This window comes from Triticum urartu, chromosome 2A (genome assembly GCF_056163025.1).
Source record: "Triticum urartu cultivar PI428250 chromosome 2A, HENAU_Tu73, whole genome shotgun sequence".
NCBI classification, from domain to species: domain Eukaryota; kingdom Viridiplantae; phylum Streptophyta; class Magnoliopsida; order Poales; family Poaceae; genus Triticum; species Triticum urartu.
The window spans coordinates 15,105,371-15,121,497 of record NC_141874.1 but is presented as its reverse complement, the minus strand read 5'-3'; the positions used below and the strand labels follow the sequence as shown (position 1 = coordinate 15,121,497).

The 16,127-nt window shown below is 48.6% G+C and overlaps 2 protein-coding genes across 4 annotated transcripts; one reads left to right on the top strand and one right to left on the bottom strand.

Annotated features, from left to right (window-relative positions):
- Window positions 1-91: 91 nt before the first annotated feature.
- Window positions 92-2,555, bottom strand: LOC125535074 (putative cysteine-rich receptor-like protein kinase 16). 2 transcript variants are annotated; one of them, XM_048698130.2, is made up of 4 exons: window positions 2,403-2,555; window positions 1,451-1,642; window positions 1,101-1,359; window positions 92-885 (listed from the first exon to the last, which is right to left on the bottom strand). In XM_048698130.2, exons 2-4 carry the CDS (start codon window positions 1,541-1,543, stop codon window positions 758-760), a joined length of 480 nt encoding a protein of 159 aa, XP_048554087.1. In that variant the 5' UTR covers window positions 1,544-1,642; window positions 2,403-2,555; the 3' UTR covers window positions 92-757. The 2 variants fall into 2 exon arrangements, with proteins under 2 accessions (XP_048554087.1, XP_087398858.1); XM_087542732.1 differs by having other exon boundaries at window positions 1,451-1,591; window positions 2,403-2,549.
- A 5,979-nt stretch (window positions 2,556-8,534) lies between these two features.
- Window positions 8,535-15,362, top strand: LOC125535071 (cysteine-rich receptor-like protein kinase 26). 2 transcript variants are annotated; one of them, XM_048698128.1, is made up of 9 exons: window positions 8,535-8,649; window positions 9,012-9,077; window positions 9,178-9,295; window positions 10,888-11,146; window positions 11,241-11,469; window positions 11,563-11,713; window positions 11,770-11,981; window positions 14,345-14,451; window positions 14,634-15,362. In XM_048698128.1, exons 3-7 carry the CDS (start codon window positions 9,188-9,190, stop codon window positions 11,854-11,856), a joined length of 834 nt encoding a protein of 277 aa, XP_048554085.1. In that variant the 5' UTR covers window positions 8,535-8,649; window positions 9,012-9,077; window positions 9,178-9,187; the 3' UTR covers window positions 11,857-11,981; window positions 14,345-14,451; window positions 14,634-15,362. The 2 variants fall into 2 exon arrangements, with proteins under 2 accessions (XP_048554085.1, XP_048554084.1); XM_048698127.1 differs by having other exon boundaries at window positions 14,266-14,451.
- Window positions 15,363-16,127: the final 765 nt, after the last annotated feature.

Below are 16,127 nucleotides of genomic sequence, written 5' to 3'. Positions count from 1 at the left end.
CGCCCGCCCCTAGAGCCTCGAGGATCGCTGCCCTTCAACACGAAGAACGAACGAAGAACGAGGAAGAAGAAGAACAAGGGAGAAGGAAAAGTAAAGGTAAAAGATGTAGATAGATTTGTTCGATTGTGTGTTGTTCAATCGGCCGTCACCCCCAACATATATAAGAGGCGACTGGACTTCCCATACAAGTAAAGGATTTATCTAGGCTTTCCTTACAAGAAAATTACATCAATTCACGTCCTAGAATCCTAGCTCTGGTCCCACTCGGATTCAGCCCGAATCTGGTCCAATCTTCTGTCTTGCTCCTTGCGTGGGCTGTGGATTTGAGCCCATCTTCAGCATCTGGTCGGATTGGCCCCGACAGTTTCTACTGTTCACGGCAGCGAGCTTTCCCGGAAAGGTTACTGTTCACGGCGACAAGCTTTCCCCGGCAAGGTTACTGTTCACGGCGGCAAGCTCTCCCCCGGCAAGGTTACTGTTCACGGCGGCAAGCTTTCCCCGGCAAGGTTACTGTTCACGGCGGCAAGCTTTCCCCGGCACTGTTCACGGCGGCAAGCTCTCCCCCGGCAAGGTTACTGTTCACGGCGGCAAAGCTTTCCCCGGCAAGGTTACTGTTCACGGCGGCAAGGTTTTACCCCGGCAAGGTCTCATTCAGCCGACAAAGGCCGAATACTTTCTCACTCAGGACCGGCCCGCGAAGTGTTGCCTCTAACTTTTGCATATGAATCTGGATTCGTGATCATGCCAAAATCTGGTGTCAACAACCAGGCTTTAAGTTCAGATGGAAAATAGGTTTTCCCTTCGAGCTGTGAAGGTAATTTATTCCCGCACAAGTCCCTTTAATAATCTTGTAACATGTCAGCCACTCAAGCCCGCAAGCTTCATCTGCGATTAGTAGCAAAAGATGTGTATAAAATAAGCTATCGAATCATTCATCTTGATAAGCAAACTAATATGTAGGCAATCGTGGACCAGATATATTTCAAGACAAGGGAAACTTCCATTGATTATTTGAGTGGTATCTAGATGAAACAACCGCAAATGAGTTGAACTCCCACTGCATATAAGATACCTATATGCACACTAATACTATATGTTACCTTGAATGTATTTATCGAGGCTTCCGCCGTGCATATATTCGAAACAGAGGACTCGCTCCATCCTTTGTTCCAAATAAACCCCCCCATCGCGGTCCACCACGCATGTGTGCTCAGATTCGTAGCAGTAACCAATTAGCCGCACAATATTTTGGTGCCGTACCTCACGAAGGTTACGGCATTCGCTGTCGAATTCTTCATCATCGAGTCCCTGAAATTGATGGAGCTTCTTCACGGCAATTTCCTCTCCTTTATGAGTGGCCTGATAAAATCGACAACTTGTCATGGTACAGATCTTGATTTTAAATGTGAGAAGCACAAATGGAAGATGGTATAGAATTAGTCGATCATACCCTGTAAACATCTCCGTGTCCACCACTGCCGACTTTCTGAGCCTCGGCAAAGTTGTTGGTGATAGTTTCGATATCATGGAGCTTAAAATCCATGCTGCGGCTATCTCACACCCAGCAGGCTTACTGGACGATCTTCTTCGTCTTCTTCGTGAGAAACCAAAATTATAATGGGATCAACAACTGCTGCGGCACCTAGAAATAAACAGGAAGGATTGAAACTACGTCATCGCACTCATATAGTTTCGGCGTCAGTCAATTTCCACAAGAATCCCCGAGGGTGAGACCGTGCCGTATATGCGGACAACGCGACTGGAGGCGGCGTCACCGATGGAGGCGTGGCAGCACGTTGACCAGTGTGGGTAGGGGGTCTTTCAGATATGGTTGCTGCTCGGTTTGGACAGAGCGCGAGGATGAGATGAAGACGTCGCAGCCGGCCAGGGCGCCACTGGCGAGGGCTCGGACAGGACCTCGCCGGCCGGAGGCGAGGCATGTGGAGAGGAAGGGTCAGAGGCGTCTGCCAGAGGAAAAATAAACAGAGGTATGTTGCTGGGGAAGAAGAAGGAGAGGAAGAAGATGGCTGCTGAACCTTTGGATCAAGATCAAACGGTGGAAAGCGATTTGATCTACCGCGATTCGAGATCTTGATCCAAATCGGCGCAGCTCAGGCCTGCCACATCTTTGCAGCCATCCATGCGTCCCTCAACCTCTCCGTGCTGCCTGTTGTTGCGCGGTCAACGGAGGCCGATATGGATCTACCGCGATTCAAGATGCCTACGGGATTTGGGACCGAGAAAGAGGCAGGAAAAGAGAGAGGGAGCCGACGCTTTTGTGAAGAAATCCAGCGAGAGACCGATCGATATATCGCGAAGCGAATACACCCCGTGATTTGCCTGACAGAGAAAGAAACCTACAGTACTAAGCAAAGATGGCGTAGGAGGAGCACTGGCCTGACCTGGAGAAGAAGGAGTGAATGGAAGGCGACGATGGAGCAGCTCCTCTCCTCTCGGCGGCGAAGATGACAAGGAGGATCCCACCCGCCCAGCACCAGCAGCAGCTAGCAACCTTTTAATGGAGCGTGTCTGCAGCTAAACGCGTTGCTGGTTGCAGAGACAGAAAAGAACAAGGGAGTACCTGAAACTCATCTAGATAAGACGTAATTTGGTCTCATTCACCTGAAAAATAAGAATGGATACAACCCACGTCAGCATACACGTATCTTATAGCATCACATTTAATAGCTATAAAAGATGAATAAGACTAAATTAAATTTCATCTAAATGAGTTTTAGCAAAACTGAAAGAACAAACCAAGTTTTTTTTTTTTGCGGGTAAAGAACAAACCAAGTTGACTTGACTCCAATAAGCTCTTAGAGTTTTCTTTATTCTGCAGGTAATCTCTTATTTTACGGTACTTTTTCTGTTTTTGTTTACTCCACATATTAGATTCATCTCAGGATGCAGAGGAATCTGGCCACAGAGATGGGCAGATGAACATATCGGCCTGGGCATTTTACGCGTCACGCGGCCAGAATGCAGGTGGGTCGCGCGAGCCTGCTGCCTCATGCTTCTTCCCGGCAGCGAACACGACGCAGTCCTTGCCCCATTCTTCAAGGGCGTGTTTGGTTGCCGCCGGCTACAGTATTTGCGTTGCATATCATTCTCCACTCAGTCTGACTCTGGAAAAACAGTTTCATATGTGACATCTGCAAGTTGTTTGGTTGCCTATATATGGACTTCCTGCATTAGAGATCAACTTTGGCACGTTGTTTGGTTGCCTGCATTGTCTCGGCGCATACAACTACACGTTGTTTGGTTGACCGCATGGGGTTTAATTAAGAGTTAGCACTTACACTTAGCACACAGGGTTAAGAGCTAGCGGAGGAAGGGGGAGAAGAAGTGCAGTGTGCGCCGGACCATGGCGACTGCGGTGGATAGTGGCCGTGGCGCTGTGTCTGACATGACCGTCGGCGATCTAGTTGCGGTGCTCGCGCAAAGACAACGGACAGAGGAGGAGAATGAAGTGCTCGCGCCATGGTATCATCCGTGCAGTAGGACGAGAGAGAAGGCCGAGATGATCGACGCCGGAAACGACTCCAGTGTAGTGGGACGAGAGAGAGGAGGCCGAGAGGTCAAGATGATCGACCCCGTCGGTGGCGCGGCGAACTGCAGTGTGCACGGAGGCAGAGGACACAAGAAAGTAGTGTGCGCGTCATTGCAGCGTCAGTGCAGCAGGAGGACGACAGAGAGTAGGCCGAGATGAGCGACGCCGGAAACGACTCTAGTGTAGTAGGACGCGGGCAAGGAGATCAAGGGGAGGACGTCGGCGTCGAGAGGGACGAATTGGAGGGCTCTAAGAAGAGGACAGAGGAGTTCGACATGGCGGCGTGAGTACACTAGGCTGTTGTTCAAGGAGAGATGAAGCTACGATCGTCGAAACCAAAAACTTACAACACGAATGTTGCGGAACTGCGAGATTAAGCTGCTGGTCAAAGGAAATTTTAAACGATCAATCGTAGGCGACCAATCTGACAAAATTCGTACAAAATAGTTTCAAACGGGAACACAAAATAAAGAAGTTCTGGCCGATGAAACTACGAACCGATCGCCTGAATGGAACCGTAGCATCGAGGTGCATCTTTTTCGTGTAGAGCTTACCTCGAATCAAAGCACCGTTGTGTAGATCAGAGGGATAAGGAAGAGAGGAGATTAGAGAGAAGCTTAGTGGAGGTTGAAGAAGACGTAATCACCTCGCATCCCTCCGGTCCCCACTCGTACAAGGGCCCGCTCTCTTGCACTCGAGTCAGTCTGACTCGCAAGAAACTGCGGATCTGAGCGTTTCCAGCGAGCCAAGCCCAGAGGTGCTTTAAGTTGCATGCTATGTAGGCCCAATAGTGTATGCAGCTAACCAAACAGCCCGTTTTCTTCCCGCGCATGCCTGATTGGACCTCATACACGCAACCAAACACGCCCCAGGAGCCACAGCATCTCGGCAAGGACGGCCGCGTCGACGCATTTCGTGTGCTGAGCCCCCGGAGCTGGAAGTCAAATCGTTTGTCTGTTGTGCAGAAATTGGTCTATAGCATTTTTTTTCATCTCCAAATTAGTACGTACTAATTTGTCCAAGAAGCTTAATTTGCTGTCGTATTCCTAATTTCTTACTGCTCATTTGAATATGCAAACTGCACATTGGATTCCTACCGCTCACCTTGATCTCGAGGATGCAAATTGTGTAATGACCACCTTGTGTGCCCCTGTATAATTAAGCCTTGTTTCGGCCAGCTGTTTAATTTAAATGGGGTTGCGTCCTGTCATATGCAACTATGCATCTCAACTACCGGTGCTGGTCCACCTTAGGCTCCTACTTGCAATGATCAACCAATTTGTCAAACTACGCGGCATTGCCGAACAACATCGCTGTTACTCTCCTTTTATATAGTGATGAATGGGTCTGTTGGTAGAGTTCAACAAGGTGAAGAGCAGTTAAACTGGCCATAAAAATTTCTAATGCTTATGCTAGCTCCAAAATGTTAACATGTCATGCAAGTGTGACACCAAGGTCTCTGCCATTGCATTTCTTTAAGAAATTACAAATGGTTTCCTCGAGGACCAGAGACTTGGCATATACAATGATTCGGTTGCCACCTGCTCCCAACTTGGCTTCCTGGTAAGTAGACTGTTTTGGATGCAACTGTGTAATTTAATCTGTTTGCATGATGGGATGTGATCGTGTTGACGTGTTCCATCTTTAAATGAAGACCGAGCTAGCTGGTCATTTTCCTTCCAGTTTCACAAGCGCCTACCGCTCTCGTTGCAGGCCTTTTTTTTGCAAGGTTTGTGCCTTCGACATTGCTTTCCTTCTACTGCTATTTTAACAACCTGTCGGTTAAATGCATGCCCATTTGATCTTCATACATTTGCGTTTTACTGCAAATCTGCATTTATTAGGTATGGAAGTAGCCACATATCTGATGTATGTGACTATAGTAGGAGGAAAAAATGGTCCATCACAAACTATTCATCTTTATATGTATTTTGCTGTTGTGCATGAATCTCATTTTCGCAAGCCCCCTTGTGTACTGGTAGAGCCCATAAAGATCAACAGGGAGAGGAGCACTTAAATTTGCCATAAATTTCTAATGCTTATTGTACCTGTAAATATGAACATGAACTATCTCTCGTGCAGCAGTTTATTTTTTTCTTTTTTTCTACCCGGAAAACAGAACAGTAACATGGTCACCATGCAAGTGCCCTCCCGAGAAAACTGCCCTCCCGAGTCGCCCCCGCGAGGCGACCGGGAGGCGCCCCCAAATCCCCGCCGGCAGGCTTCCCGTCTCCCGTCCCTTCCCTCGCCGCCGCCACAGGGCGCGACCGGGCGAAGCCCGGCCGGCGCCGGCGGCGGCGGGGCCCCCTTTGCCTCCTCGTGCAGCAGTTCTTCGCGGGCGGACGTGGCTGCTCCGAGGTGTGGTGCGGCGGCGACGGGGCACCACAGCGCGGCGCACGCCGGCGGTTCGAGGCGGCGGCAGATCGGCCGCGCGGTAGGCTGTGGATGGCGGCGCATCGGCGACCTCGCTTCCCCGCGGCAGGAGGTCTCGCGATCTGGTGCGTCGCGGCCGCCAAGGACGGCGGCAGCGTGACCGGATCGGTTCACGGCGGCGCGGCCGGATCTATGCCCATGCGTGGGCCTTGATCGCTGGTCTGCCGTCGGCACGGTGGTGGGTGTGACTCATCGGCAGCTGGGCAGATCCGCGGGATTCTATCCTTGTCTGGTCCTTGATAGCGCGGGCAACTCCGGGGGAAACCCTAGATCTCTTTGGGATCGAACGATGGCGGCGCTTTTGCGTCGTAGTCCCTCTTTAGGGCATTGTTTTGGAGTTTGCTCCGGTTGAAGGGACCAGCGACGTCGGCGGCGCACGTCTGGTGGAGCAATTGCCGATGAAAATCGCGCCGACTACGGTCATGGCGGACGATGGCGGCGTCTTAGATGTCGTTCCCTTGTTGAGGCATCGTCATTGCAGTCTGCGTCATCAGGTTCGGGATGCTCCGGGGGAAACCCTAGATCTGGGTCTTCCGGATCAGACGATGATGGCGTTTTATCGCTTTCCCTCCTGGGGGCATCGTTTTGGAGTAAGTGCTGGCCAGGGGATGGTGGAGCGGTGCTTCATCTCACATATTGATGGCGGCGGATATCGGCGGCATGGCGCTGTGGAGGCTCGGCGTCCGATGCACGGAGATGGACTCGCGCAGGGGGAGGTTGCTGTCCGGCGTCATGGTGACGTCGATGGCAGAGTGGCCAAACAAGGTAGAAGCCTCAATATGATCTGAAGACGGACCTGTGGAAGATGGCGGCGACGACACACGAGTGAGTCTGCCCGGATTGTGTCCCAGACCCGGTATGTGGCTCGGCTGGGGCTTCCGAATGAGTTTCGGCTTCCGGCTTTTGATGTTAGGCTTAGGTCATTGGTTTGGGTAGTGGCCCAACTAGCACCCCTTCATCATTTTGAATAGGAGTAGTGGCATATGCTGCCAAGATGGTGGATTCAAGCACATTGTTGTAATACTTTGTAAGGTCCTTGAGAATAATCAATAAAATGGCCGTATGCATCTTCCAGATGCAGAGGCCGGGGTCATCCTCCTTTTCTAAAAAAACCATGCAAGTGCGTTAGCTGTATGTCCTAATAGTATTATATTGGGCTTGGGCCAGTTAAAATCAACATTCCAATCTAGTCCTACGCCCCCTCCCCGCGGGGCTCTCGCAGAAACCCTTCCCTCCCTGCGCCGCCACCCGCGAGGGCCCCCAGATCCGCTCGCCGCGAGCCTCCCCTCCTCCTCCCTCCTCCCTCGCCGCTGCCAGGGGGCGTGGCCGGGCGAAGCCCGACCGGCGCCGGCGGTGACGGGGCCTGTTCTTCCCCCGACGCGATGGGGTGGCGTGGGCTGCTTCTTCAGGTGCGGGCGCGGTGCGGACGCGCGGCACCGCGGCGTGGCGGCGCGCGGCCTCCTAGCGGGCATGGCGCGGCGTGGCCGGCTGCGCGGTGGTGCGCACCTCGCCGTGGCGGCCAGATCCGTCCGGCAGGCGGCGCAGGCTGCGGGCGGCGTGGGCGGCGGCTGGGGTCCGGCTTCGGGCCCCCGACGGCTGCGTTGGTTCCTCGCCGTCGTGGGCGTGCGGTGGTGGTGCGGCTCGGCTGGTGGCGGTCCGGCGACCTGGTGGTGGTGGCCGGCGGTGCGGTGGTGGTGGTGCTTCCACTTGGCGGCTCTCTGTGCGGGGAGGCAGGGGAGCGGCTTGGACAGGGGCGGCGGCGTCGACGGCATGCCGGCTGCAGCACAAAGGCGGGAACTTTACGGGCCTCGGAGATCCCGGCCGGGCCTGTGCGGTCACGGGCCTGGTATGTTCCTGCTATTGCGTCCGGTCAGCTACCGTCTTCGACGGTGGACGTGGGCCCTCCCGCATGCCGACGGTGCTACTGCCCTAATCCCGGCTCCGCTCCCTCTTTGTGCGGACCATGCTTCATGGTGCCGTGGTGAGACGGCGTGGGAAGCTTCGTGACCGGGTTGGCGCATGGTGAGGGTATGTTTGGTGGCGAGCTCTAAAGTGCCTGAGATGGAGGTTGGGGTCGGGAGAAATCCTTGTTGGCTTGGCCGACACCGACGCGGTGGCGCTTGTGGGTATCGCCTGACCTTTCTGAAGGGCGTCGGGGCTACCCTTCCTCTCTCCTCACAGTGTACCGGGGAAACCCTTGGCAGCAGCGTCGTCATCGTCGCGTCCCTTCTTGGAGGTGCTGATTGGTACCGGTGCTTCGGAGGCTCGGAGCTTGGTGGGCGATCTCCGGTGGGTGCAGCGGTCTCGAGGCTTCTTCGTTTTTTTGTCGATCCGCCATTGTTGGCATTAGTTTCTCTTGTATTTTCTCTTTCTTTTTTTTTGGACGTGACTGTGCTGCTTCCGCCCCAGCACTTATCGTTGGATGTTCGGTTGGTTGCTTTGTATACAAAGCGGGGGAAACCTTTTTTCGGCAATAGTATTATATTTCTGCTTACATGGGGTTAGTTAAACGTTGTATCGGTCAACACGGTATTCTCCAATCCAGTTTATAATTTGGCTTACGGACCTGCCACTCATCTATAGCAGAGGGACCGAGTTGCTTGCCCATTTACACCACGCTGCATCAACCAGGCGCGTTGACGAGCGCCGCTGCAGGCCTGCTCCAGGTTAGCATGTTCGCCATAGCTTTCCCTCCCTTACACCACGCTTGATTAATTTGTGGTTAAGTCCATACCTAGATCCTTGATCATACCAGATCTGTGTTCTACTAGCTAATCTGCACTTAATTACTCTTTGTAAATCAACATATCCGTGCTAGCTGTATGGTGGAATAATAGCTAGGCATGGCTCATCCGCTCATAACAAACTATGCATCTCTAGGCACTGTTTGGAACTCGGGAACTTTTCCGGAGTCCCACAAAAAATTTGAAAGTTCATTGCAATTCATGTGAAATACATATGCAAACACTCTCCTATAGTACTATATTTTGGTGTTGTGTTTTCATCCGTGGTTTTGACCATTTCTCAGGAAAAGAAATCTGATCCGTGCAAAATCAAGTGGGGCCTGTTATTTGTTTGAGATCAAGAAGGATAAGTAAGAGCAATTAATATGGTCATGGTTTCGTAATTATTGTTTTCACTGTAAATGCAATTTTCTCATGCAACAGTTTCCTTTTTCCTTTTTCCACCGGCAGAAATATAGACATGGACCTTGAAAGTGTGGTTCCAAGGAGTATGGCGTTCCATTTACTGGAAAAAATAACAGATGGTTTCTCCGAGCAACGGAAACTAGGTAGCGGATATATAAAAAAGGTGGGAGTACATACTCCTGGGAGTATATATATATATCCCTTCATGTATATGTAGAAAAAGGTGATATGTGTGCCAAACTTCCAAATTGGCACACGTGGGGTTGTATATATTAAACAACACATTGTGCAGATTATGAGCTAGTACATTATTTCCTTCTCTACTTATCTTGTTAAGAGCGTCTCTAACCGATCCCCTAAAATATAGAGGAGAATCCGGTCGAGTAAAGCATAGTGGATTAATTTTACTACTCTAATTTTTCTTTACCATTTCTAGCCGATCTCCTAGATTTAGCGGAGTAAATATCAAATTCGGCCATGTTGAACACAAACTCGATTGAAACAAACTAAACTTAACCGAAATTGAACACATACCCATAATAGTTCACATTGCCATCAACCGAAATATAGTCTACTTCTAAATTAACTAAAACTAATCGATAAAACTTACTAAAACTAGTGGCTATCTGAATGCAGGAGCGTCAACCATGTCTTTTTATCGATCCGACCGACCATGGGGTCAGGCCTGTGCTGTTGTTGTCGCCGCCGCCGAAGATTCTTCACCATTCGTTGAGGAAGCCGGCGTCGTTGCCGCCTCCACTTATGCTGCCTCCTCCCCCGCCTCCACTTACGCCGCTTCTTTTGCCGTCGTTGTCCTCCTTGTCGCTTGGCAGGACGATGACCTCCGCCCACCCGGCTGCTCGCTGCTCGTACAGGCAGCACTCCGCCTCCACTAGCTTGGGGTACTCGTGATGGAGCTCTGCCATGTACGCCTCGTCGGCGGTCTCCGCCGTGAGCCTTCCCATCGCCTCCTAGTCCTCCCTTGCGTCCCGCGCGTTCACCACCCCCGGCTCAACTGGATCGAGCAGCGGCATCTCACCCCACTCAAAATTTTGGCGGCCCTCGGTGCACTGCAGCCGGACTGACCAAATGTTGTACTTGTGGGCGACAAGCTCAGCGGCGTGGAAGGATCCGAGCCACAGTTTTTTGTGGGTGCGCTGATCCGTGGTCTCAGCCATCCACGTGCCCCATGCCCGCTGTCGCATGCCATGGTACTTCCTCTGTGGCGGCGGTGGCGCGGGGAGGTCTGGGAAGCTGGCTAGCCCGCCAGATGGGGTGTGCTCGTGGTAGTGCGGATCCGCGCTGTGGACGAACGGCGGGGAGCGGTGGCCACGGGATCCGGCCATGAAAGCACAGGTGTGGTGCAGGAGTGGTGGAGGAGCTGCCGGCGAGATGTGGGCGGCGGGGGATTAGGTGTGAAGAGGTAGAGAGGCGAGGGGATTTTTACTCCGCGGTCGAGCGATGGAGTATTTTTACTCGCTGGCTGAGAGGTGGAGTAAAATATATACTCCTCTATGGGTTTTAGGAGATTGGCTAGGTCCTGATTAGAGGAGTAAAACTGGATTTTTACTCCTCTAACCAGTTTTAGGGGATCAAGTAGATATGCTCTAATTGACTACCTCCCATACTTGATCCTGAAGTACTGTCTTGTCTGCCACACCAAACATATGCACATTTCTCCTTGATACGTCTTACATATATGATAATGCTTGAGGTGAACAGAAAATTAAAACATTATTGTAAGATTTTCAATAGGGACTGTATGAAGATGGAAAAAAGATTGCGGTGAAGATGCTTTATCCAATGCCTGGACTTGACGATGAACAATTTGAGAAAGAGTATCACAACCCAGCAAGTCTTCATCACAAGAACATTGTGCAATTAGTTGGCTATTGCCATGAAACTAGGCGAGAATATTTGCCCTACAATGGGAAAATGGTTCTTGCTGAAATGACACAGAGGGCGCTTTGCTTTGAGTTTATGCAGAATGGAAGCCTTGACAGCTGCATTTCGGGTATGATGCATGGTGCTCTACTTGTATTAGAAGGTAGTACGGTATAAGGACATAACATATACATTTTGTTGATGCCATTTGTTTATTGCTTCAGATGAATCTAATGGCCATGATTGGCACACACGCTACTCAATAATTAAGGGGATTTGCCATGGTTTGAAATACCTTCATGTAGAGCTAAAACCTCCTATTTTTCATCTGGATTTAAAACCAGCCAATATATTGCTGGATGAGAATATGGTACCTAAAATAGCAGATTTTGGATTGTCAAGGCTGTTGGGAGAAGAACAAACCCAAATCACAAATAGTTCTTTAGGAACACGGTGAGTTCAATTCTTCCTTTAGTGCAACTTGGCGGGGAAATGAGCTTGCATTGGTAGAATTGTATATATAAATATGTGTAATTTGTCATGCAGCGGGTATTTACCACCGGAATACATAGAGCGGAATGTTATCTCAAACAAGTTTTACATATTCAGCTTGGGTGTTGTTATCATAAAATTAATGACAGGACCTACGGGCTACTCCAAATGTGCTGAAATGTCTTCACAGGAGTTCATTGAACAGGTAAGAAAAAAAATACTTTTCTAGTATTACTTCCATTATTTATGCTCTTTTTTCAGGTGCAAAGAAACTGGAGGGATAGGTTACTCGCAACGTCGGTGTATGCTTCAGAGCCATATTATGAAGAAAATGAAGACATTCATTGAAATAGCTTTAAGGTGTGTGGAGACTGATCGGCATAAAAGGCCGAGTATAGTCGGATATTGTTGATAAAATAAACGAGACAGAGAATATGATACGGTTAGGCACATGCTGGCCACGGCTAGGACAGGTATGATCACTAATGGCATAAGGTTTTCTTTGTGTTATAACGTTCCATCTCTTCTCTATCTTCTGTATCATCGAGTTTGGACATACATCTGGTTCATCCCGAAATAAAATATTATACCAATGGCAAGTACTTTTAGGTTCAATCATGAGATCGCTGGCGGAGCTACGTGCAGGTAAAAGCGTGCCGTGGCCCGCCCTGCCCATAAGCAAAAAAGCAAACTACATATGCCTAGTGCACTCCGTCCGTGAGGCGTCAGCAGCGTGGATGCTCACGAGAGGCTTTCCTCTGGCTAGCTTGCGTGTGAATGCCCAGCCCAATGCAGGTCTGCAGCCAAGTCCACAAGCTGACCAGATTCAGACACATCCAGCACTGCTTCGCGTACATACGTTCCCGATTCAGCCAAGCCATGCCATGGCTCAGCTGCACCGTTGCACATGCATTGTGCACATGATAATCTCCTTTATTTCTTCTATTTGTAGCTCATTGCATCATCTCAAATTCCCAAGACCAATTTTTCTGTAGACTCCTTTCAAAAAAGAAGGCTATATTTGTCTAAAATTCGCAGTTATCGATTTGGTAGCATGGATTATTCAATTGTTTTCAAAGTTTCACAGATTGTAATTTATGTACTAAATACTAACTGGCCATGGGTAAGGTTAGTCAGCAAAGAATTGGTGTGGTTTTCAAAGAAAAATGAGACGGTTCAGATGTTTTCAAGATAACGAATAATGCCCGGTACTAGTATTGAAGTAGTATGGTTCAGAATTTGATTTTTTTTCTCCTTTAGACTGGCCCGCCCAACTCTTTCTCTGTAGCTCCGCCACTGCATGAGATAATCTTTTTTTGAATATGCAGTGTGGATAATACCTTTGAGAATATTCATTCATTGCCACATGAGCAAAAACAATAAAGTAACATTAAGCATGTATGCAACTTACCTACATCCTCAGAGAACCAGTCATTAGTTCCACGCAGAAACACCATTAAGTAGCTAGCCATAGCCAATGCATGCTCTGATGAGGTAATTTTTTCTGAAAAGAAAATGTGAACAGGGAAGGAATAAATGATGTCTAGTTTGTCACTTCATCCAACATTTCAAAAGAAAAACCTTGGTGTAACTTTTCAGTTTTATCATGGGTTTTTGTTGTTTGTGTTTGCTTTAATTTCTTCAGCCGGATATACCTTATGTAGTTAATAAATGAGAGAAGTGCATATTACACCCCTCAACTCTAGCCCTAGTCTAATATACACCCCCCAACTCCAATACCATCTAGTTTACACCCCCCCAACTCTCAAAACCGGCCAGAATTCAACCCTCCCCTCCTTGTTGACCGGTTTTGACCCAGTTGACCAGTTTTGACCTGTTGACTGGGTGAACAGTAACTAGTTTTTTTAAACACATTCTTTCACCAAATGAACAGTAAATTCAGAAAAAAAATACAATTTCAAAAAATAATTTTATTTTTAAAAAATTATTTTTTTGTTCATGTGAACAGTAATTCCGAAAAATAAAATAAAAAATTATGAATTATTTTTGCATGGATGATGTTTGAGTGCGTGATGTTCGTTCCAATTTTTAGTTTGTTCGGACATCTGAGTAGTTCTCAGCAAAAAAGACAAATGTGATGTTTGTGAAACAGTTAACTGTTCTTATACAGTTCGGGCCGATTTTTTTTTCTTAAGATACCACTCAAATGTCCAAACAAGCTGAAAATTGGCATGGACATCACGCACTAAAAAACGTCCATGCAAAAAGAATTCAGATCTTTTTGAAAAAAATAGTAATTTATTGAATTTACTATTCACCCAGTAAAAAATCGAAATTGTTTGTTGAATTTTATTTCCAACTTTTTTCCTCCGAATTTACTGTTCACTCGTTGAAAAAGTGTTTTTTATTTAGTTACTGTTCATCCAGTCAACCGGTCAAAACTGGTCAACTGGGTCAAAACCGGTCAACGAGGAGGGGAGGGTTGAATTCTGGCCGGTTTTGAGAGTTGGGGGGTGTAAACTAGATGGTATTAGAGTTGGGGGGTGTATATTAGACTAGAGCTAGAGTTGAGGGGTGTAATATGCACTTCTCTCTTAATAAATAAGTTCAGATCATTTGCTAGAAAAAAACACTCTGGAGCATGGGAAGAGAAAACAAATTCACCTCGAAATACTATGTGCTGTCATTTCTATTCCATTTTAGTAAGACATAATAGGTGACATGGAGACAGGAAGGTTGAAATCCAATTATAGTAACATATTTTGAAGACAAAATTATATGTATTTGGAATCCCAGGAATACGTAGGAGCACTATGACTGGTCGAATATAGTGGATCAGCAAGTTTGTGATATTTGTGTGTGGTGGCCTGCACAGTTGGGCGAGCTCAGTGAGGAGGAGCTCCGACAGTATGATGGGTCAGACCGCACGAAGCCCCTTCTCATGGCAATCAAGGGTCAGATCTATGACATCACACGGAGCAGGTATCTTCCTAACATGGTGCATGCTTCTCGTGTATTCAAAGATTGATCTGTCCGAACCGTTTTGATGAGTAATGTGTTCTCAAGTTCCCAGGCATTTCCGATTCCTTCCCGTTTCTGGTTGAAGGCGGTTCTTAGTAGTGCATCTCTATTTTCATTTGACACCTTTTAATGGCTCTGTGCAGAACATATTATGGACCCGGTGGACCATATGCGATATTTGCTGGCAAAGATGCCAGCAGAGCTCTAGCCAAGATGTCCTTCGAACCCCAGGATTTGACCAGCGATGTCTCCGGCCTTGGTCCATTCGAGCTTGATGCGTTGATAGATTGGGAATACAAGTTTGTTAGCCGTTACAACATGGTTGGCACGGTCAAAGAGGATGATTCAGATGAAAGAAGACGACACAAGCACATCCCAATGAGACCACCGCGCGCCGTAGAGGCGGGGCATCTGTGTAGAAGCCGGTGACAAGCTGAGGGAGGCCAGCTGGGAAGGAGGATGAGGAGGAGGTGGCACACAAGGAGTCAAGGACTTAGCTGCAGTTTTTTTTCCTCAGTCCATACGATCCAAAATAGGACCGGATTCTATTATCGTTCGATCAAAATAGGACCGGAAGTCAGATCTAAGTTAGTGTAATTCGATATATGACTTGTAAGTTGTAACTGGGTTGTTTCTCCTGCCTGCCTCATAGCTATATGGGAAGCTGCGGCTGGTGTAGCCTGTAGCAGAGCCTTGAAATTCAGAATGCGAGTGCCATGTTGGCATATAGATTGCGTTACTGGCAGAGTTCAAGCTATCTGTCTCATGTTCCTTTTAGCAATATATGTAGCATGCCATGCCCTTGTGAAAATCCTTCACAAGTTTTATATCTTCTTCATTGCATTCTGGTTAATCGTGAAAATATTCCCTTAGCAGTTAGCACCCATTGGATAAAGTCCTATGTTTTTCTCATGCCACGGTTCCGATTCCATTGACAAAATTCATGTGGTTTTCATTTTTGAAAACAACAAAAGATTGGCATCGCGCTGGATTAGATGGTTGGCAATCAGATGACCAGCACAAACTCTTGTACTGTCGTGAACAGAGTAGCAGATTGTGTGTCCCCGTGGAAACAGACCATTTTTCTTTTTTGAGGGAAGCGGGAACAGGGCATCTTTTTTCTTTTTTGAGAATTCTGGAACAGAGCATCTACTCTGCTTTGAGCAGAGCTGTAGCCATTCTGCTCCTGGTCAAGTTGGGGGCTGGCCCGGCCCGCTCCTCTTAGGTTCGAATAAAGGGGGCCCGCCCGACTCATCGGAGTATGCAGCGGCGGCGACGCAGGTGGTTTGCGCCGCGCCTGTGCTTCTCGCAGCCGACGCCTCGCAGCACATCCCTGCCCCGCTCTCCTCGTCCACCACCAGTTCGTGCGCAAGACCATCCCAATCCACCGAGAGATGCCTTCAGCGTCCCGTCAGCTCGAGCCCGTTTGGCTGCCTATGGAATGCAATGGTGATTGGAAGTCCACGTATCCGCACCGCGCGCTGGAATTTATGAATTGTATGTACTACTGTAGGCAGCATCAGTTCGAAGCCTCAAGGGTCCTGGGTTTTTTTTTTTAAAAAAAATAGGGTCCTGGGCTATCTTACCCTCATTCCTCATATATCCTTCATCTGGATTCCGTAGTTCGTCCTAGTAGC